The sequence below is a fragment of the Symphodus melops genome (genome assembly GCF_947650265.1).
Source record: "Symphodus melops genome assembly, chromosome: 18".
Taxonomy (NCBI): Eukaryota; Metazoa; Chordata; class Actinopteri; order Labriformes; family Labridae; genus Symphodus; species Symphodus melops.
The window spans coordinates 2,481,918-2,503,622 of NC_136708.1; the positions used below are offsets into that span (position 1 = coordinate 2,481,918).

General features: G+C 43.8%; 1 protein-coding gene across 1 annotated transcript in view; it reads right to left on the bottom strand.

The window, feature by feature from the left end:
- LOC306839674 (immunoglobulin superfamily DCC subclass member 3) overlaps window positions 1-13,895 on the bottom strand; it is a 28,801-nt gene extending 14,906 nt beyond the window's left edge. The window contains exons 1-5 of the mRNA XM_079368480.1: window positions 13,402-13,895; window positions 3,037-3,342; window positions 802-946; window positions 258-388; window positions 2-139 (exon numbers count right to left, since the gene is read on the bottom strand). Of these exons, the coding sequence (XP_079224606.1) occupies window positions 2-139; window positions 258-388; window positions 802-946; window positions 3,037-3,342; window positions 13,402-13,450 (769 nt within the window). The 5' untranslated portion in view covers window positions 13,451-13,895. The remainder of the gene's footprint in view (window position 1; window positions 140-257; window positions 389-801; window positions 947-3,036; window positions 3,343-13,401) is intronic.
- Between the last annotated feature and the right edge of the window lie 7,810 nt (window positions 13,896-21,705).

Consider the following 21,705-nt stretch of genomic DNA (forward strand, 5'->3'; position numbering starts at 1 on the left):
CCGAGCCGGCTCCAGGAGACGATGGGCCGGGGGTTTCCTGTGGCGATGCACTCCAAGATGGCCGTCTGGTGGACGGTGAGGGTCAGGTTCTGAGGTCCTGACAGGATCACCGGCTCCTTGTAGGTCCTCGGAGCTCCACCTGGAGAGGAGGAAGAAAGGAAAGGAGAAAACAGATGAGATCAGGAAGATACCCGGCTGGGACGTCTCTGATTTTACCTGCAGGACTTGATTCATCCTTAAGTCGTGCGTCCACCCACCTGTGATGTTAAGAATGGCGTCGTGGCTGAAGCGAGTGTTAGCGATGTTGGTGGCGACACAGCGGAAAACTCCGGCGTCCTTCTGCCTCACACCGGTCACCTGGAGGACTCCGTTTGGCAGGAGGGTGTACCTGGGGAGAGAGAGAGAGAGAGAGAGAGGGAGAGAGACAGAGAGAGAGAGACAGAGAGAGGGAGAGAGAGGGAGGGAGGGAGAGAGAGAGAGAGGGAGAGAGAGAGAGAGAGGGAGAGAGAGAGGGAGAGAGACAGAGAGAGAGAGGGAGAGAGAGAGGGAGAGAGACAGAGAGAGAGAGAGAGAGAGGGAGGGAGGGAGAGAGAGGGAGAGAGAGGGGGGGGGGGTCAGGTGAGGTCACTAAGAACATTCTGGTGAATAAAAAAGCAGAATTAAAACTCATAGAGGATGATGAGGAGTTCAGTTTGCCTCAGGTTCCAATGATCCGTCCTGAAGGTGGAGTTTCAGTTCTGTGAGAACACACACACACACACACACACACACACACACAGACCTGCTGTTAATGTGTCTCACCTGTTGTCCGAGGTGTTGAGCTTCTCTCTGTCTTTCTCCCAGGTGATGTTGGCCTCAGGTACTCCGTTGATCTGACACTGGAAGCGAGCGACCCCGCCCTCGTCCACGGCCATGGAGGCCGGGTGTGTGTGAAACTTTGGAAGAGCTGAGAAAACCAAGACGGACACACAAAACGTCAGACCATCGACTCTCTACATGAACACGAGATCAAAACATTTCAGCTCACTACGAGGAAACCACCCTGATGATGTCAGAATGATGTCATCAAAGGGAGACGAGGTCGTTTCGAACACTTGAAACGCTCTCGGTTTAAGATTCACTGTCGACTCTTTTTAAAAGTAACCTGAGACACATTTGTTTAGACTTGCTTTTGATTAATCTCTTCTGTATGTTGGTTTGTTTTTCTCATCTTTTTTTAAAACACCCTGGGACTGTCTGTTCATGACAGGTGCTATAAATAAAGTTATTATAATCTTAAAATAAGGATTCCTTCGGCAGCAATAAAACGCCTCTGAAGCAAGAGTATGGATGGATGTGTGACGTGACAACACAGGGACAAAGATGGAAGTCCTCCACACCCAGTATTCTGTCTTTACTGTTTTTAACCTTCATCAGGGCGCAGCTGAACTCCTGCACACTTAATGAACTCGTGAGCAGTGATTCACCAGGATGCTCTGTTTAGTCAGGGCGCTCTTTTTCCCCACTTGCACCCGTTTTGTGTAAAACAGACCGATAGCTTTGACCCTTATAGATAATATTGATCATGCTAATGATGGAGATTGTTTCATTTTGACAGACGTGGCATCAGAGAGTCAGAGAGGTATTTAAAATGTCTGCAGCCACAGAGTTTGACTGCACACAGTCGGGCTTCAGGGCCGTAGGGTTTCATTTCTTTAGAAGTCAAAAAGATGCTTCACGATGCGTCACTCAGGATGCAGGAGCTCAACCTTTATACCGTGTAATATTTACGCACCTTCTTCTTTTCTGCACTCTTAAACCAAACAATCAAAAGAAGATTGTCCTCTTTTTAAAACGACTATTAACTCTTAACTCACTATTTCAGATTTCTCGGTGAAATAAAAAAATCAGAGCTTGTCAGAGATGATTTTTCTTTCACTCCTCCTTGCTGACTTTTTTAAACTCTTAAGAAGGACGAACACGGATCACACCATCTGTCGTTCAAAGCTCTCCAAGCATTGTCTGATGAGATCAGTGATTTAATCCTTGTGCACATTCAGCGATCTGTGCACACCGATTTATTTCCAGAGAGGCTGAAGAAACCACCGGATTAAAGCAGAAATAAATATCAGAGATTAAAATAATGACGCATCTATTGATGATTTCGTTTGAATCTTTCTGTATCATCGTTCAATGTGGTGCAGAGGTGCACGCTCCAGAGTTTGGAGCTCGTCTGTAGATTATAAAACATTCTTGCAGTGCACATTCCTGCTCATCATATTTCTCTCCTTCAAGGTGAAACAGCGTCAGCGTGTGCGGGACCTCCACACATGCAAGCTTCCTAATAACCTGGTGCCAATAATCAATAGGGGTGTATACCGAAGAGGAAGGCTCTGCAAATGAGAGAGCATCGCCATAGCAACTCATTGCATTCAAGCAGGACCTCCTCGAGATCGCCATAATTCTCCTGGATTACCCATAAACCCCTGGTGTTATTTGTTTGAGTGTTAGGCGGGGGTGAGAGGAAGGTTGTACTCTTAAGTGATGCAGGTGTGTGTGTGTGTGTGTGTGTGTGTGTGTGTGTGTGTGTACATGTTGCTGTGTACAGTAATGTTCATGCTGTGTAATTTATGGCTGTTTCATAATGAGAAGCTTTGGGTGAGGGGCCGTTCGGGGGATTAAAGGGTCCGAGATGTCGAGAGGGGCCTCTGGTTGCTGAGTTCGATGCCGAGGTGTTCACCGTGTGGAGCATCATTTATTACAGGGACTATGGGATGTTTTGACAGAGAAGGAGAGACGTGCAGAGACGACCTGTGGGACGTCTTCGGCTCTATGTCCAGGTTTAAGACGTGCAGGGTCATGGATGTTAAAACGTCTGAAGACATGACAAACTATACATGTTTGAACCTGACGTTGGCGTGCAGCATGATGAGGCAGGAAGGTCGACAAACAAAGAATTTTACTGGAGTGATAGTTGAACAGAGGGAGATGCATCGTGTGTCAAACAAAATAAATACATCACAGATCAGATGTTGGTTGTACACTTGAAACACTTACACGCCAGAAGGACTTTGGCCTTGCGGCTGACCAGCAAGCCGTAGCGGTTTTGGGCGGCGCAGTCGTACTCGCCCATATCCGCGTCGCTCCCATCTTTGCGTTTCTGAAAACTCTGGAAGAAAAGTGTCCCGTTCGCCAGCACCTGAACCCGCGGGCTGGTGGGTAAAGGAACCCCGTTTTTACGCCAAGTAACCATGATGGGCTCGTCGCCTTGAACACGACAGTCCAGCATGAGCGGGCGATCCCTGACGGCGATGACGTCGCTGGGCTCCAGCAGGAAGGAGAGCTCCGAGGCCAAACAGCAGCCTGAACACAGGAGGAGAAACACATTTAATCAGGGAGTGAAACGTCTGAATATTTATCTGTTTGCTGAAGGTCAAAATCTACAAACACAGAAATGTACTCAGGCGTGTCAACATGAACCCTTTAAAGCATCCTGACAGCTGGGATCACAAAGCTAACAACTGAACTAACAGAAAAGGTGTTTACAGGCCAACATCAGCTTGAATACTTTTGAGGAAGATTACTTGCACTCTTTTTGAGTTAAAATGTAAACCTACAAAAACAACAAGTGTCAGATGTGGAGAAACAGTCACAAGGTCAGAACATTGGTGGATCAAACATCCAAAATACGTCCAGATTACATCCATCCCAAGCTTGTTTTGAACCGCTGACCGGCTCAGGTTGTGTCCGACAACGTTTAGGAGAGACTCCCTGAAGAGAGAGACCTTTAAAGAGGAAGATGTGTTACATCATCCCTTTTAAAACCCCACAAACTCCATTAGTGAGAACCGTAATTCAACCTCTGCTACAAGCAAGTGTTGCTGCTTTACCGAGGATTTAGCTGCTTTCCTTTGAATTGTGTGTGTTCAATAAAAGGGACAGTATACCGAAGGTGATTTAGGTGATTTTTATCAGTGGAGTCTGGTGTCTTTAAAGAGTATCACAAAGTTTTCAGGGTTTTTTTAATTGAATTGAAAAGATGAAAAGCAAACATTTCTATTTTTTGCGTTACCCTTTCTTCCTTGAGCCTTTTTGTAACAGCAGCTTCTGGTTAATAAAATGCATCTTCCTCTTGAACAAAAAGGTCCGTCTCTGTCGGGAAGCTTTCTCTAATGTCGTCAGACTCTGAGAAGAACAATCTGAGACTGAACAAGAACTTTTAATCGCACGCACTTTGATTGATCGAGGAGTCTGTTTCACCACTGCAGGCTCAAGAAATCTACTGGAGCCATTTCTAAACGTTTGGACTGATTGCTCATTAAAATAGTGAAACATCGACAAGAAAAGCGCCCAAGTTTAGGAATTCCCTCTTAAAGAATAAATGTTTGGCCATCAGATGGAAATTAGCTGGTTAGCTAAATCTGGTGCAAAGCATCTCTTTTCTTCTGAGACTAATGTTTCCTTTTGTATCCCTGATTCAAATAAACTAACAAACTAAAACTACTGGTGGGCTTGCTGTATGAAATCACACCAGGGCATTCATGCATAAACATGCAGTAACTTGTGTGTGGGAAAGCAACCTCTCACTGCAGGAGTGTTTGGAATTCATACATAGTAAATTTATGGTGGATCATAGAAATCCAGCCTATTTTTCATCACAACGTTGCACATCCTACGGCTGCAGAGACAATGGCCCAGGGGGAGGCTTCTCCGTTGGACACCCAGCCTCTGGAAACCCGACCCAAATTCTCAAAACCCCTCTGTCAACACCAAAAAGCATTTGATTTGATTGATGGTTCATTTGGTTTTGCGGCCCATAACGCTTTTACTGAAGGCGAGCCACAATAGTGTGAATGCCAGCGAGCCATCCAGCCAGAGAGGGCGACAACAATACACAAGAACACAGGCCAGGGTTGCAGGGGTCAAATTAGGAGAGCCTCCATTGTAGCAGGAGCCGATTGTGACAATAGTGTTGTGAATATGCTTATTTGCACCCAACCCACAGCAACCTCTGTAAAAACCCCCCAGCCACCCTGCACCCAAGGGCACCATCTGCCCCTTCTTATGCATCCCCTCCACCCCTCCCGTCTCTTCCCATCCTTTCAGATGCATCTCCGAGGTGACTTTCCCATGCCACCAGCGCTCTCCTCCTCGCCCTTGTCCCCTCTACGCAGTGACCTTGGTGACACTTCCCGTCTCCAGCATCTATTTTGGTGTTAATGTCCTCGCATGCAAAGAAAGAACCTTGAACTCCAGCAATGGCCGCTCTCCCTTCCCAGCTGTGAGGCTGGAACAATCGCAGCTGCACTTGAACCTGCACCATGACTTTGTCAGTGTCACTGCAGAGTCTGGCATCTGTTCAGTCCAACACGGCTTTGACTTCAACTCCTGCAGCATTTATTGTCAACCAGCCAGCACATCCCACACACGGCAGCATGCAGATGAACTTGACTTTGGGTTGTCTAAAGTTGTTTTTGTTCAAGTTCTTTTCCAACCTGAAGTCCAGCTGATGTTTTCTCCCTTTAACACCAAAATCAGAACACATGTATGTCCTATTAACGAACAAATACACCCTGATGTCTTCATCAGTTTCAATCTAAAAGTAACAAGTGACACCACTAAGGGTAAGATCCATTTGAAAGCTCAAGGTTCAGCTCAGTGGAATAACTATGCAATGTTTATGGGGCTCAATATAGCACTGAGATAAAACATTTCAACAGAAGCAAAAAGTTCTGAATGTTTGGTCTTTTAAGAATCCCAGAAACTCAATATATACAATACCATGCTGTTTGGATTTAAATGTTAAACTGCACCAAAATGTTAACTCAACTTATTTTTACCTTCTTCTGTTTAATCTTTAAATAAATGTTGATTCAAGCTGCAAGGACTAATCTGTGGCTCCATGGTGTTATTCTCATTTATTATCAGACAGATTTGCCAACAAAGGGAATAAAAGTGTCGCATGTTTCATTATATGGAATTGTATTATGAGTGTGGATGTGTCTAAGCGATAAGAAGCACACACTTAAATGTCATCACCTCCATGGTGCAGGGGCTGGAAGTCTTCAAGACAAACTAATATTTAAAAAATAAAATGAAAACTATCGTCATGGATGAGCGCTCTTTAGCATCAATTCTTCGTACTCCTGCACGTGCAAATCAGCGTTATCATCAGAAACTCTGCTGGAGTATCCTCAACCACGTTTGAACCTACTGCCTTGAGTTTGGACATAATTTAGCATCAATATGTTCAGGCTTCCTGATGTCCAGACAATTGGTACGAGATACCCGAACACTTCCTGTTCTGTCCTCTTGTTTGAAATTAAACAACTTGAAAATGGATTTAAAAGACGGTAAGACGGTAATATTTTAGTTTTTTAAACAAAACAACTCTAACGTCCCTTTAGTTGAAGACGTCACAAATCTAACTTTTGCCCTGTAAATAAACATGGGAGTTGATGATCTACCCCCAGAATTGCTTTTTGTGTTACTATGTGAATTTGGGGCCTGCTCCTTCTGCACAGATGTTTTTTTTTTTTTTGATTATGGCCTATACTTGATAATGTTTTATGTCCTCACACATATAAATACCACAGTGTTGTCCATTGATCCATTGGGTGGTGCCTCTGTTTAAACGCTGGTGGAGTGGATCAAATGGTTCTAGGGTGTAATAAGAGCCGATCAGATTATAGGTAGACATGAAGAATACAGGCAGGGATTGAACCTACATCCTGAACATAAAGCTGAGCTTCTCTTAATGGTCTCTGCCTTTGGCTTCACTGACGTGTCACATCAAGAAATGAGCATCTGTCCTCTGTCTAATGAGAGATCTCCCGACCAGCAGATTGCAGCAGCAGAGAGGATTGTGGGTCCACTGGTCAGCTGCGTCTGGACAGGCTGATAGAGCTCTGAACCCCCCCCCTCCCTCAGGCCTGGTAATGACATTCAGGGCTCCCATGGGGGGATTTGCTCTGCGTTCTGTGGCCACGGTTATTGAACACATGGTGTGGCAACCTGTGAGGCCTGAGAGCATGAGAGTGATGGAGGAGAGGCAGCAGCCACCGTGAGTCAGGTCAACACAAACATGGTTATGTCACACCTTCATAAAACAGTCTTGCAGGTTATTGCATGATGTTTCTTCTTCTGTCAACAAACAGATAAGCACAGGGTCACTTCTGCAAACTCACTCTGTCTCATTTTTGGGCTACAACAAATCTAAAACATGTAAATACTAAGTCTCAACGATGACCCAATAGTAATACTAATAGAGCAGAACTCAGTGTCAGCTAACTAAAACGAGCCTGATATCAGACAGAATGAGACAATCGTAAGTAATGGATTACAAGGAATCAGTGGGTTGATTAACTTTTGGGCTGGATTGGCTTGTTTGTGGTGATTCCCATGGTCAACTTTATGCAGATGATACAATGATGTACTGTGCTCTGCATGTAAACCAAACTTGGTGCTTAGTCTTTAAAACTGATTTTAAAGAAGCTGCACACCAACCTTTTTTTTATTTATTTAAAAGTTGTTTTTAGAGCCAGAAGATGCAGCCAAAATGTAACCTCCTATCACCACTTTTTAGGGTTCTGTCGTGTCGTATCTCATCTCAGCACAACTCCACAGAAATTGTGTCAGATGATTTTTTAAAATTTAACCTCACACTCAGCAGCTGGTGTAAAACAGAGGATTGTCTTGATAAAGGTGAGCTGTTCTAGACGCGCTCCAATTAAAGGGCGGTTTAAAGCAGCTTCCATCTAAACCTCCGAGCTTTGTTCATTGACGTATTGGCAACTGAAGCTGGATCAATCCCATCTTGTTAAGGATTCACATCTTTAATCCACGGATACCCTCTGAACCCATGTGGATAAAATGTTGTGTTTTGAGAGATGTCAGAAGAGGAGTTTAAAACAGCTGCTGACCGGAGGAGTCAGATGCTCTGCCTGCACACTCAACCTGCATGTGGTTTGATTAAGTGCATAGCATTCCAGATTGGACCGTTTTCAATATAGGGATCGGCCCATAATGAGATTTTTTGAAGGGGGTGGGTTGTCCGGCAACCCCCCACTATCACCCCGAGCCCCTCAGGGGTCATGAGAGAGTCAGGGGTAAGGAGGATGGATGTGTGTGGGGGTTGCTTGTGTCCAGTCGGAGCTCCTCTCCCAGCCCTTCGCTGCTATTGTTTGCTGGCCCTGAACTTCACAGATTTCTGCCCACCCCCCAATAAAAAAGACGGGGAAAGAGAAGGGGGTCTGATCACCATATACAAATCCTTTTATCAATTTATTTTCCTTTATCCTCACGCCCGCTTTCGACATCTGTGTGTGAAAGGCAAGCTTGGATTTGCAAGTTGAACGAAAAATAAGAACACTTGCTTTTTCTGATCCTTTGCAGGGTTGGAGGTTTTGGTCAAAGAAAAGTCTCTTAAACAATCCTTATTGTCAGTCATAATCCTTTCCAAAAGCTGACACAAGAAGAGAGAGAGCAGTGTCTAAATTGCACAAATAAGTTGGCGATGTGTCACTCCTTAACATATTTGTGCAATTTGGACGGTGTGCAAGAGACTGTCTGCGAACGTCAGAAACAAAAAATGTGAAATTAACCAACATGTAATGCCTCGGACTTCTATTTGTAGATATTGTTGGATTTCTGGTATTTTGACGAGAGGGAGATACTTTGCATTTATTCACATTCAGGCAAAAAAAAAGCTGCAAATGCTGCATAAGTCTTGTTTCCCCTCTGAAGTCAGAGTTGGATCGGAGGGAGCGCTGAAGGCAGCTGAAGATGGGAGCGGCTGGGCGGGCAGTAAACCCATCGCCCCGGGGCTTCCCCCTTTGTCTCCTAATGGGACTAAAACTCTCTCCCGTCTCTGAGGTGGTCAATGGAGGGGGGGGGGGCTTTTGTTTAAGCTAAGTGCTGGTCAGTTTCTAAGTGTCATGTGACAAGTTCAATGTCTTAACACTGATCATCTGCAGCTTCTTAACATTTGTTTAAAAGACTCTAAGAACTATTTAAGACAGCTGGTTTAATCATAATAGTAATAATAATAATAAATTAATCTTAAAATTTACACTTTACAAAGTATTTCCCTCCATTCTGAAAGTGTTTTGCAGTTTATCCATTCAAAGAAGAAAATAACAAATGTGATGAAGCATCTTTGTTCGACACAGGACAAATCTGACTTTTAAACTTTGAAACAAATCTCACAGAAATTTTATTACAGAATTGATTTCGAAGCCAAATCACAGAGAGAGAAAAACTCAACTTTTTTGTAATATTCTCGGATGTTGTAAACAACCAAATTTCCCTCACTGGGGAAAAAAATAAATGTCTTATCTCATCGGAGGCGAAGCAAACTGCTGCAGTCTAAGTTGCAGAGAAGATATGAAATGTTTTGGCGCTGAGGCTTGACTCGATGTGTTTGTGCAGTTTAAACAGCGCTCTCTATGTTCTGCTCGCTGCAGCTTTTGGCTCTTATTTTAAAGCTTCCTCACTTTCTAACACTTTGGATTTAGATCATGTTGTTTTAAAAGTCAGGGATTTTAGAAAGTATGAAAGTAATTTCAAAATTTGACGACCTTAGTATAAAATATCATCTTCTGATACAACTCAACTTTGTTTTCATCCAGATCGTGAGAGCAGAAAATAAGACCCTAACCCATAAGCGGGCTCAGGTTTGGTCTTTTTGTTCATTCTCCTGATCTATCGATAACACGCCATGCACCAACTGATTTGGTCCCCATGGGTCTTGGACCCCATGCAGGGTCTCCCATCTGCATGAGGAGCTGGATCTATAAGGGTCAAGTGCTGATTTTTTTTTTAAAAAGGTCTCCACTCACCAGGCAGGTGGATCAATAAGCAATAATTTGTAATGTGATGGAGAGGAGGTCTCTTTGTTTGTCCGGCAGCTTTAATCAGCGAGGCTGCAGATACTCATATATAATAAGACTGATGGATGCTCAGATTCACTGAACACAGAGACAGACAGGTGGAGCTCTGACTCAGACAGGTGAGACTCATCACTGTGCACCATCAGTGAAGCCACTACGGCACTGATCTGACTTTAAGCTGATGGCAGAACAGCAGAAGTAGAAGAGGAAAAGTGACTAATAGTTACCATCAAGTTATTGCCTTCAATCCTGTTACTGTGACTTTAAAAGTGAAAATGAACAAGGTGGTATTTTGCAGTATGAATAGAAGGATACATGTTTCTATTGCTACCTTTAAAGAACCATCAAAGATACACTGAAGATGTTGAAGGTACCTTGAAAGAAAGTTATTACACACACTAAATATTTCTGACACTGACACTTCAGGTGCCTGAAACAGAAGCTAACGGGAGCTTCAAACAAACCCTGAAGTCACAACATACCGAAGCTAGAGATACTACAAACACACCCTGAAGGTTCCTGAACCTGACACTCCAGGAACCGGTAAACAGAAAGTAAAAAAACGAAAGCTAAAACCAAAGACAGATGTGAAAGGGACCTTATGCTAACAGGGTTAGCTCACCAAAGGGACATTATGACCGAGGGCTAATGTACTTAGCAGCAGAAGGGTAAATCCAAAGTGTCACTAAGAGACAGGAAACCTAAAAACAGCCTCTGAACAGATGCTACTTTGTGTTTCTGACTGAGCACCAAAAGTTCTGGAAAGAGCTGATGTCCTATTGGTCGAGCTGGACAAACAAGCCGGATCACCATCTTGAATCTGTACTCCACTATGGGACGAAAACATGATCGGATGTAACTTTCCCTTGAATCTGATTGGCCAAAGGGTGTTCATGAATGTTGACAGTTTTTAAAGTAGACCTTCTAAAAGTTCACGCCTTCAAACTTGTACCTGCAGGAGTGAAGTGGACATCTATTCGAATGCGTCCGGACATTTTGGTTTTTTAATGGTTTCAGGTTCAAGTCAAACCTTCGAGAGTTACAAGAACCAAACAAGCAGCTTTTGAAAACATGAACGACTCGACGGTCTCGTCTTTCTTTAGTAAGTTAGACTGGTGTCATTAGGAAGTACTGACCTCAGTGTCTCGATAATCGACACCTTCTACTTTACTGCATCGAGTGACTTCAGCTCACGGACTACCTTAACGCCTCATAACGTCAGCTGCTGATTGGATGAAGGTCTTTGGCCTCCTAATCGCACCTTTACACGCTCAAAGCCTGTTAGCATTAGCCTAAACTCTGCACAGATTGAGATGTTAGCCTCTTTTTTGTCACACCACAGGAAACCTGGACCACCACAGGCCCCTTTGTGCCCCGGTGTGGATTAAGCCGAGGGGTGTTTTAGCTGTGGGAGTGGGTGAGGAGCCGTGACACGGCGTAGCGAGGGGAGGGGTGCTGTGAGGACACGGTCACGGGCAGCTGCAGGGGGGATTACCTCTTACACACATATCTTTAATAAGGTCTCAATCTGAGCGCAGTGTTATGGAGATGAGGGTGTTAGGGTCAGGTCACTGAAGGCTATGGGGGGGGGGGGGGGGGGGGGGGTCTATTGTGTCTCTGTGTTCCCCTTTCCACAGACTGCAGCACTGACCACAGCCCTCCCCCCTCCTGGAGGTCAGAGGTCAGTGACTCTCACCCCTCCGTATAGTCGGAGGAAAAGACGGAGCCGCCTACGCCGTCTGCGCTGACCCCCCCTCATGTAGAGATGCTGCTTTTATTCTTTCATAAAATGTGTTTGTCCCCATGTAAAACTTCAGGTCTTAAATTTAAACTTTACATGATGATGATGATGATGATGATGAAGAAGTTTCAGACGTTTTTCTCAACACTTTCTCTTCATGCTGAATATTTGCATTAATTATTCAGGGATGAATTTAGAGGAAAGAAAATGTGTTTTAGGATGCCAAATAAAATCAAAATACTAAGAAAGATATTCACTGATTTCAAACGAAAACATCAACTTCAAACCAATAAAGAGAGATTTGTCAATTTTAAACTTCGTTAAGATTTGAATGAATATCCAGAACTTTCTGTTAGTGAAAACAAAAATGGAAGCCATTCGCACACACTTTCGGGTAATGTCTCGGTCTCAACTACTTTGAGGAGACGAGCTTGTGAAAATAACATAAAGAAGTTATAAGAAGCATATTTAAACAGTGAAGTGATTTATGATTCACAGAATCTGGAGGAAAAGATTAAACATGGACCCTGGACTTCAATTCAAATCTTTGTTTTGAGTTTTCCAGTTGAATGGACTTGATGTTGTGTCTGAAGATAATTAAAGTTATCACTTAAGTATGGTGTTATATTTAGGGATTTATTCTGATGACCCCCCTCCTTGCTCTCCATCCCCCACATCCACGTCCACTCCGAGGCCTCCTGCTGTCTCCGCTTGGTGGGAAGAAAGTGACACAATGGCTGCAGAATTTACATAATTTTTGGAAAGACAACAACTTTCCAAATTCCAGCTCAAATAGTTTAAAAGTGTGTTTCTGTGATCTTTGATATCGAAGACGAACTCTAAACAGAAGTTCCACCTGACGTCTCTCTGCTTCCTTCAGTGAAGGCCACAGCACGCTGAAGATCACATTTTGTCATAAGGACGTTCTCAGTCATGCTGCATATTGTTCATATTCATGCAGGGGATCAGTGGAAATCATTTCATGTGTGTGTAGATATCGACAGGAGCTTCGAGTCATTACATCCTTGTTGTTAAAACCTGGATGGGAATATGAGAAGAGGGCCAAAGCCAATATCTCAGAATAACCTTGATTTCAGGTCGTGCTTGAATCCTTCACTTCCTGATCCTGGGTGACGATGTGGGAAGCAAAAAGCTTCTTCAATATTTCAATAATATAGATCTGAATGGATTCTGAGATACTTAAAGGTGAATCTTTGACCCTGGAAATCACAGTTTTAATGCTTAACTCTGATCAGTTTAGAGTTTAGTGTTTCCACAGGAAGTCAGAGGATCTGACTTAAAGGCTTGTGCAGCTTTTCTTTACACTTCTGCCATCAAATCCAGTGTTTTTAATGGAAGTTGAAAGTCTGATATTTACAGTCACACGTGAGTTTGCATATTGTGAATCTTTGTGCAGAGAGAGATCAGTGGAAACACATTCACATGCATGTAGATCATGATGTTTATACCTGCATTACTTAGTGTATGAGGCCAAATCAGAAACCCATTTTATCAAAACAAAGCAAGAATTTAAGATCCTTCAAACCAAGTGATAGAATTAAAAACCAACTCAGCTGCAACACACATGTCAACGTTATACAGAAAGGTGTCATAGTGAACATGTCGGTGTTTAAATCAGACGATGGAGGATAAAGGATTCTGATGCCAGACATTGAACTTTGCATAAAGTTAAAGTTAAATGCTGCAGCAGCTGCAGGAGCATCCTCTGCTCTACTTGGTAAAGTTCCCCCAGCCGTCACATTAAACCAGATGATTTAAAGGAATACTTACTCAAACAGTAGAAAGCTGCCAGGCAGGTGAGAAGGATCCTTGGTTTCATTTTGGTTTCTTTACTCCTGCCTCCTCGACGTTGAAAGCTTTTTCACCTCCTCGTTTAGTCTCAAAAAAATCAAATCAAAAAGTAATCCCAATAAAACCAAAATGTTTTCCTCTGTATCCTCCTGCTTTGTATCTTCTTTGGTGAGAAAGCTAAAGTTTGTCTTTGTTTTATCAAATCATCTCTGTTTCATCCCTCCTTGGTCCAGCGTTGAACCACAGAAGGCTGCTGGTCACGTCCAAAGCCACTGGGAGAATAGAGGAGAGGGGGACACGGCGGCCTGGACGGGGGCTCATTAGTGATTCAGAGTCATTGTTGTCAGAGGACGGACACTGATGAAGCAGCTTTCACCGGCCGCTGCAGGTTGGTCTCCTCTGGACCAATCGCAGCCCTATAGGGTTACGAGGGGGGGGAGGCGGCTCGGCCTGCGGGATTGATATTCATTTAAACAGAGAGCTGCTGGCCGGCCGGCCGCTCTTCCCCGCCCCCCTCTCAACCCCTCACCCCTGCATGATGGGCCAGCTGTGGCCTGAGCCGGACACTCTGCTGAAGGAGCCGACAGTCACATGCACTCCTGAAAATATCCTGAAGAGTTCAACACAGCATGTCCCTGATATTGTACAGTTTCATATTGACACACAGTGGGAACCTTTTCTCTCTCTCTGACAGGAGGGAGGGAGGGAGGGGGGGAGGAGGGAGGCATGACATAAAAAGTATTTGTAATGTTTGAAAGCGTGATCACAAATGTGTGAAGCAGCTCAGAGATCATAACGCCTGTCTGAATCTTCCTCCCTAATGTTCTTATTTTCTGCCGTTTTGTTTTGCTAAAGAACCAAAAAAATCCAACTTTATTCATTCAGCACTTTAAAACGACCTCAGCTGACCAAAGTGCTGTGCAGAAGAATAAATGAAATACATGTAGTGATGTTAAAAGATCAACGACGGTTCTTTGAAAGCAGGTTTGAAAGGACTCGACTTCTGTCTGAAGACTTTTTTTAAGCTCCAAACATTTCTCTGATCTTTGCAGCCACTCGTCATCAAACATGAACCAAACTCCTGAAAATGTCTCGAAATTTACTAAATGAGCTGCGAGTTCTCACCCTGACTTTACCCAACACCTTAAACGATGCATACTTTGTGATTTCAGGCCGACTCGAACCCAAATTGTAACGGGCAGTGTATCGACCCAACAGCAGCACGACTGGAAACGTGCATATACAGTCACACACACTCAGCTCAGAAAACAGGAAGCAGAAGAGGCTGAAGGAGAAGGTGAGTCCAAGGCGGGCAGGGGTCAGAACCAGGAGGTCAGGTCAAAGGGAACCGCTGGAAAGACCGGCATGAATGTGATGAGGATGTTTGGAGCAGCAGCTTATGTAGTGGCCTGATTACTGATCAGCTGCAGGTGAGATGATGAGGAGGAGGAGGGCGGGGCGGACAGGTGGAGTGAGAGCCATGATGATGATGTTGATGTTTTCTGTGCAGTGCACACGGACGGGCACGGCAGCCAATCAAGGCTCAGTCTGCTGCTCCCGAACACTTGGTTTAGTTTATTTGTTTAGCACATATTCCAATAAAAAAAAAAAATGGTGCAAGGAGGGAACGAAGCCCAACGGACTTGTACAGGAGTTCGACCCCTTTCAATAATTACAAGCAATTTATATTTGCAAGGCTAACACATAAACATTTAAGAGGGCAAAGTACAAACATAATTAGTGGTACATGGAGAAAGAAAAAAAAGAAGATAAAGGAGACAAAGTACGTTAAAGACAATGGGACCAAGGTAATCATTGTAGATCCAAGAAATAAGGAGACAAGGTCCATAGAAAAAATAAAAAAAGTGGGATTGTCATCATGGGATAAAAAGAGAAAAGAAAGAAAAAGGATAATATGACATGTAAGCTGATGTGTAGAGGACAGATGGTGACTAATTGATTGATTGGATGACTTTCAGATATATTGGTAATCTATGTTGAATATCTGCACCCAGTGTGATCGACCGATTCCTCCACACAAGCACAGAGGGAACGTCAGACGTGTGCTTGATGCGTCCTCTCTCTCTCCCATCACAGAGGAAAACGTTGGTATAACTTCTGTTTTCATGTGAGAGAGTGAGAACATTTGTGTTTCCCTCTCGAGCCATCACACACTCACTGAAACACTCTCAGATCTGACTTCAGCGTCTGTCTGTGTTTCAAAGGCAGCTGGGTTGCAACCTGTCTGTGGGAGCGTTCAGATTTAGCAGGTCCAGTGTGAGCACTCAGCTTGTTTGATAACCCAGCCGTACAGTGAGAGAGCTTTGGTCCCGTGTCCTAAACAATCCACTCACACAGCAGGGTGAGATTTGATCCCACTAACACTTTTTATAAACCCATACAGTGGCCTGAGAGGCGTGACGTAAACTTTGAAGAGCCCTCGCTGACTGTCAGGAAGGAAAATGGGATTCGCGTCTGTGAGCAGGATCTTTTGTTTTTGTGACGTACTCATCTTATCTGTGTCTGTTTTATCTCTTTGTCCTAAGTAGTGTCAAGGGACGTAACAAAATCCATCTTGCTGCCTTTTTAAAAAGCCTTTAATAGATGTGAGAGCTAAATAGAAACTGGGTATGTTGGGAGCAGATAGTGGAGGATGACGTGCAGCAACGAGCCGGGGCCGGACTCAAACGTACGGTCGCTCAATGAGGCCTCTAACCTCAGTTCAAAACTTCTCCTACAGAGAATCTTACAGATGAAAATGTAAACGAAGACATATCAAGTCTGCATGCTGTGAATCCCTTTTGTCGAACTCCGGTCAAGTCATGGCGATGCTTTAAATCTAATCTCAGTGCTACAGATGATCATCGCGTTGTTGAAATGTAGGAGCAGCACGAAGATCAGAGATTTCAACCCTGAGCTCGAGGCCTTGTCCACACGTAGTCGGGTTTTTGTAAAACGAATATCCTGCCCTCTCCGTCTAGAAAAAAACGTTTTAAGCACACTCATCCTGTTTCTGAATGTAAACACAGGTCACATATGTGACGTAAGAACACGCAAAACGCATAGACGGAGAATTCTGAAATCTTCACTTTGGTCGGAGGTTTTTAAAAGCTTCATTTTTGATGCTGTAAATCTGCGTTGTCGTGTTCATGAGAGGCTGAAACGTAGAAAAATGTCTTTGTTTTGTGAGATGCTCGGCTACGTGTGGACGAGGCCTCAGAGAAAAAGCTTATCTGTGTGCAGGATCCAGTTCTGCATCTTCAAAACGGCACTGCTTTACTGACTGATGATTGGTCGAATGGGTGTCTCTCGCTGCTGAATTTGATTAGTAACAACTCTGCTAATTGAGCCATAAATAGAGCTTCTGTTTGCTCGAGTGTGTCACCTCGTTTTCTTCAGGATAATTGGAAGCTACTTCAAAGAGTCCGTGCCAGAGGTAATTGGATAATTAAAGACCTTTGTCCACGACGGGTGTCTTCTTCACTGGCAGCTCTCCTGACCTCACTGTGTATCTGTGTCTGACACACTGATCATCCTCAGTGTTTGCTTTCATTAAAAGGACCTTTCACCAAGAAAACATCACAAAAAAAGAAAAAAAAGAAACTACCAGCAGCTTTAGCTCCTGAGTTTTGAAGCCTTACGATGGTGCTTGACACATTGACACTGGAGCATTAAACCTCCTGACACACGGCTGGCACTCACCCGCTGGACGTCCCTCTCAGCTGTGATCATAACCGCTGAGCGATAAACAATTCTCCCCCGTACAGTTTGTCCAAAAAGAGACAAAGGATAATTTGCTCAGTCAATAAATCCCTCCTCTCAATTATTCCCCTGTGCCTGATTGATAAAGTAGCATTCTTCCTTATAGATCTTAGTTGCCAAGGCAACCAAAATAGCGCACCTTTAACAGAGCTGGCCAGGTAGAGACGACGCGGAGACTTCCCAAGCACAAGTCCACCAGTGTTTGAATGAATTCTTGGTTTGTTTTTTTAGCACTTCTCATACTCATACATCATGAGTCGCTAAAGACTGCACTGTAGCCTCAGCATGGCACGTAAACTCATCAGAGACGGGACATTAAACAAAGAAACAGACAAACTGACGTCCAATCATTGAACCTCGAGGACTGAGCAGAAGCAGACGTCACATTTTAAATGTTCGTGAGAAGTGATTTGGTGGTTTTGGGCCCCAGGCAGCCACATAAATATAAATACAGTCATGTTTCCCCACTTTAGAGTAATTACACAGTGAGCTCTTACATAAACACAATCCAATGTATGCAGAGTGTGACAGGGGGAAATTACTATTCAGGTCCCAAAATACAAACTCTTGGACCCTTGGACCCTGAAACTGTGTCTGTGGGTGTGTGAAGCCACGTGCAATGAAACAGAAAAAAATGGAATTATAACTAAACTGTCTAAACATTAAAAAAAATTTCATTTCAATTTAAATGGATTTACAGTCTTGACAAAAATGATCGACTGTAAATATGAATAGACGATGCCTTTATGTGCCTTTATGTGGAGGTGGCTACTTCGTCAAAACTATTAAAAAAAAGACGAGAGAAGTGTGATCAACCTCTAGAGCATAAATGATATTTATGAGCAAGTATGTATATCAATGATTAAAACGAACATACGATACTTAGAGCTTCGACTAATTTCTATAAAAAATCTGAACAGAATCTGAGATCTCTATGAACCTCTTAGGTTTCAGGAAAATCTCATTACTGTGTTCATTTACTGTGAAAGCAGTAAAATAAATGTGTTATTCAAATCAAGTTATTTCTGCAGCTGTTGAATGGTGAGTTACCACGGTAACTATTTCAACATTTTTTCAGTTTGGGCCTAATTTATTAGATGTTAAAAGTCTTTAAAAAACAGCCTTTGGTAAACATTTCTTTTAGGGTGAAATCTCTTCAGAATCATTTCATAGATAAAATGACATAAATCATTTACAGAATAAAACTAGTTTATATCCTGTAAAGACAATAAAGTGTCCACAGGTCTTTAAACAACATACTTTATAAGAGTGTGTGTGTGTGTGTGTGTGTGTGTGTGTGTGTGTGTGTGTGTGTGGAGACTCTGTGAATGACTCTTAAACGCCACAGAAGTTGTTTGTCCCCCCCTAGAGGCTGAAATGTGTACTGTTGGTCTAAAACACAAACAAAACTCACTCGTGTTTGTCTTTGACCATCCAGAAGTGAGGATGTCTTCTTCTCTGATTTGATTCATGTCATTATTAAAATAAGGGGTTTCCTGGTGTTCGTCGCAGGGGTTTCATTATTATTCATTATTTTTTGCTTATATGTGCATGTAAACTCAAGATGGCTCATTTAGAGAGACAACAGGGTTTCCTTCTCTCCCACCGTTTCTCTCTCTGTCCTCCCTCGTGTCCTCTTTTTGTCTCCCTCTTCTCCTCCTTCCTCTATCTCATCTTCTTCCTCTTTCCTCCTCTCTCTTCTCTCCCTCCTTTCCCCCCTCTGTCCCTCCCTCTTTCTCCCCGCTCCTCTCTGTTTCTCCCTCCTCCTCTGTGAGTTGATTACAGATCGACAGAGCAACATGTGGTTTGTGTTTACGGTCGAATCAAACCTTTAAATGTTTCTGCTTTCACTTAAACTAACACTGAACCAGCTGCTGTCAGAGTGCGGCCGCTCCATTTACAGAAGCGGGAGGCCCAGGTTCAAATCGGACCTGTGGCTCCGTTCCCGCACGTCACGCTCCACACACACACACACACTCTCTCTCTCTCTCACTCTCTCTCTCTCTCTCTCTCAGTTTCTGAATCTGTAAAGTGACAAATCCCGATTAAACTTTCTGAAGTCCTTATCGCTCTCATATATTTGCAGCAAGTACGATATAAAAAGGAGAAAACACTGTTAAACTGAAGTCTTCACTGAAACTGAAACTTGAAATCTTTTATTCCAGGCAGGATAACCTGCTGATGGAAGTTTAAATGTTCAAGAAGATGACGTCTCATAATCATCTGCATGTCATCGTTCATCTGTTTCCATTACTGGTGAGTTTATGGTCTGACTGATGTTTTACCTCCAGCCTGTCAGCAGAGGGCAGTATTACCTTTAAGGATTTGGACTTTAGTGTCTTGAGGTTCGTTTTTAATTTTTTATTGAACTAAAAAAGAAAACTTCATCTTTCATCCTTCATGTCGATAATATAATAATGTTGTTTTCATAACAGACAGAGTAGAACATGTTAAATAGACACGTGAACATTCAAACCTCACTTTATGAAATGAGCTCACCTCCGGGACAGGAGACAACACGGGACAGGAGACAACACGAGACAGGAGACAACACGGGACAGGAGACAACACGGGACAGGAGACAACAGGGGACAGGAGACAACACGGGACAGGAGACAACACGGGACAGGAGACAACAGGGGACAGGAGACAACAGGGGACAGGAGACAACAGGGGACAGGAGACAACACGAGACAGGAGACAACACGGGACGGGAGACAACAGGGGACAGGAGACAACACGGGACAGGAGACAACAGGGGACAGGAGACAACAGGGGACAGGAGACAACACGGGACAGGAGACAACAGGGGACAGGAGACAACACGGGACAGGAGACAACACGGGACGGGAGACAACACAGGACAGGAGACAACAGGGGACAGGAGACAACACGGGACAGGAGACAACACGAGACAGGAGACAACACGGGACAGGAGACAACAGGGGACAGGAGACAACAGGGGACAGGAGACAACACGGGACAGGAGACAACAGGGGACAGGAGACAACACGAGACAGGAGACAACACAGGACAGGAGACAACACGGGACAGGAGACAACACGGGACAGGAGACAACACGGGACGGGAGACAACAGGGGACAGGAGACAACACGGGACAGGAGACAACAGGGGACAGGAGACAACAGGGGACAGGAGACAACACGGGACAGGAGACAACAGGGGACAGGAGACAACACGAGACAGGAGACAACACAGGACAGGAGACAACACGGGACAGGAGACAACACGGGACAGGAGACAACACGGGACGGGAGACAACACGGGACAGGAGACAACAGGGGACAGGAGACAACACGGGACAGGAGACAACAGGGGACAGGAGACAACAGGGGACAGGAGACAACACGGGACAGGAGACAACAGGGGACAGAAGACAACACGAGACAGGAGACAACACAGGACAGGAGACAACACGGGACAGGAGACAACACGGGACAGGAGACAACACGGGACAGGAGACAACACGAGACAGGAGACAACACGGGACAAACTGTTCATTTACACCAGAAAGAATATTTAATAACTCTGTGCCAAATGAGGCTATCGATCAAACTCACAAATCATCTGACTGATATTGAAAGATGACAGTGTGAGGGAGTTGACAGTACTGAATTGGCTGTGTTTGGTTTTCACAGGAGCAGCAGCCCGACACTCATTACGCCTCATCCTGCAGGTGTGAAGAGCCAAATCACATGATGAAATATATCTTTGGATTTCGATTTGGAACAAATAAAGTGTGCTGATGTGTTGGGATGAAAAGAGTAGCATATTCTACCTTTACAAAAAAAAAGTAAAAAATGGATTCAGATTTGGACAGTCTGACAATAGACTTGATGTATAAGATAGTTTCATCTGATGATCGGTGAATGAGAAAGTCTTCATTAAAAGCTTTACTTCAGTAACTAAAAACACATTTAAAGGAAGAATGTGCAACACCAAACTAAATCATAAATTCAGTGAGTCCTGTGTAAATGTGTCTGAGGCGTTGGAGGCGTGTTGCTGGAGGCGTGGCCAAACAGCGTGCTGGAGCTCAAGGGCGACCTCTACTGGATCATAAAGTCAAACATTCTTCCTTTAACATCCTGATCAACATCGACTTTTAGGTTTTAAAAGGATGTTTTTTTTACTTTCAACAATTAAAAGAAATCAGATTGAAGGAAAAATCTGATCCCTGACTTTCTCCAACACGTTCGTTCTTCATGATTTTGGTCGTCACACAAACAGTCTGATTGTTTTTAGACTCTGCGCCACAACAAAGGACACCGCCGCGTCTTTACTGCTTCTCTTTGTTGGACTTTTGGTTTCTCACACGTTTATGAACACAGAATGTTTTCAACTAAAAGTCTGTAAAAAGTTAAAAATATCTTCTAAACTTTCATCGGAAGCCAAACATCGAGTATAAAAGAACAAACTGTTTCACAATAATACGTTTTATTGATAATTGTTCTTTCTTTAATTAAACTCAGAAATTAAAAAAACAGCATCTCATGTGCAGTT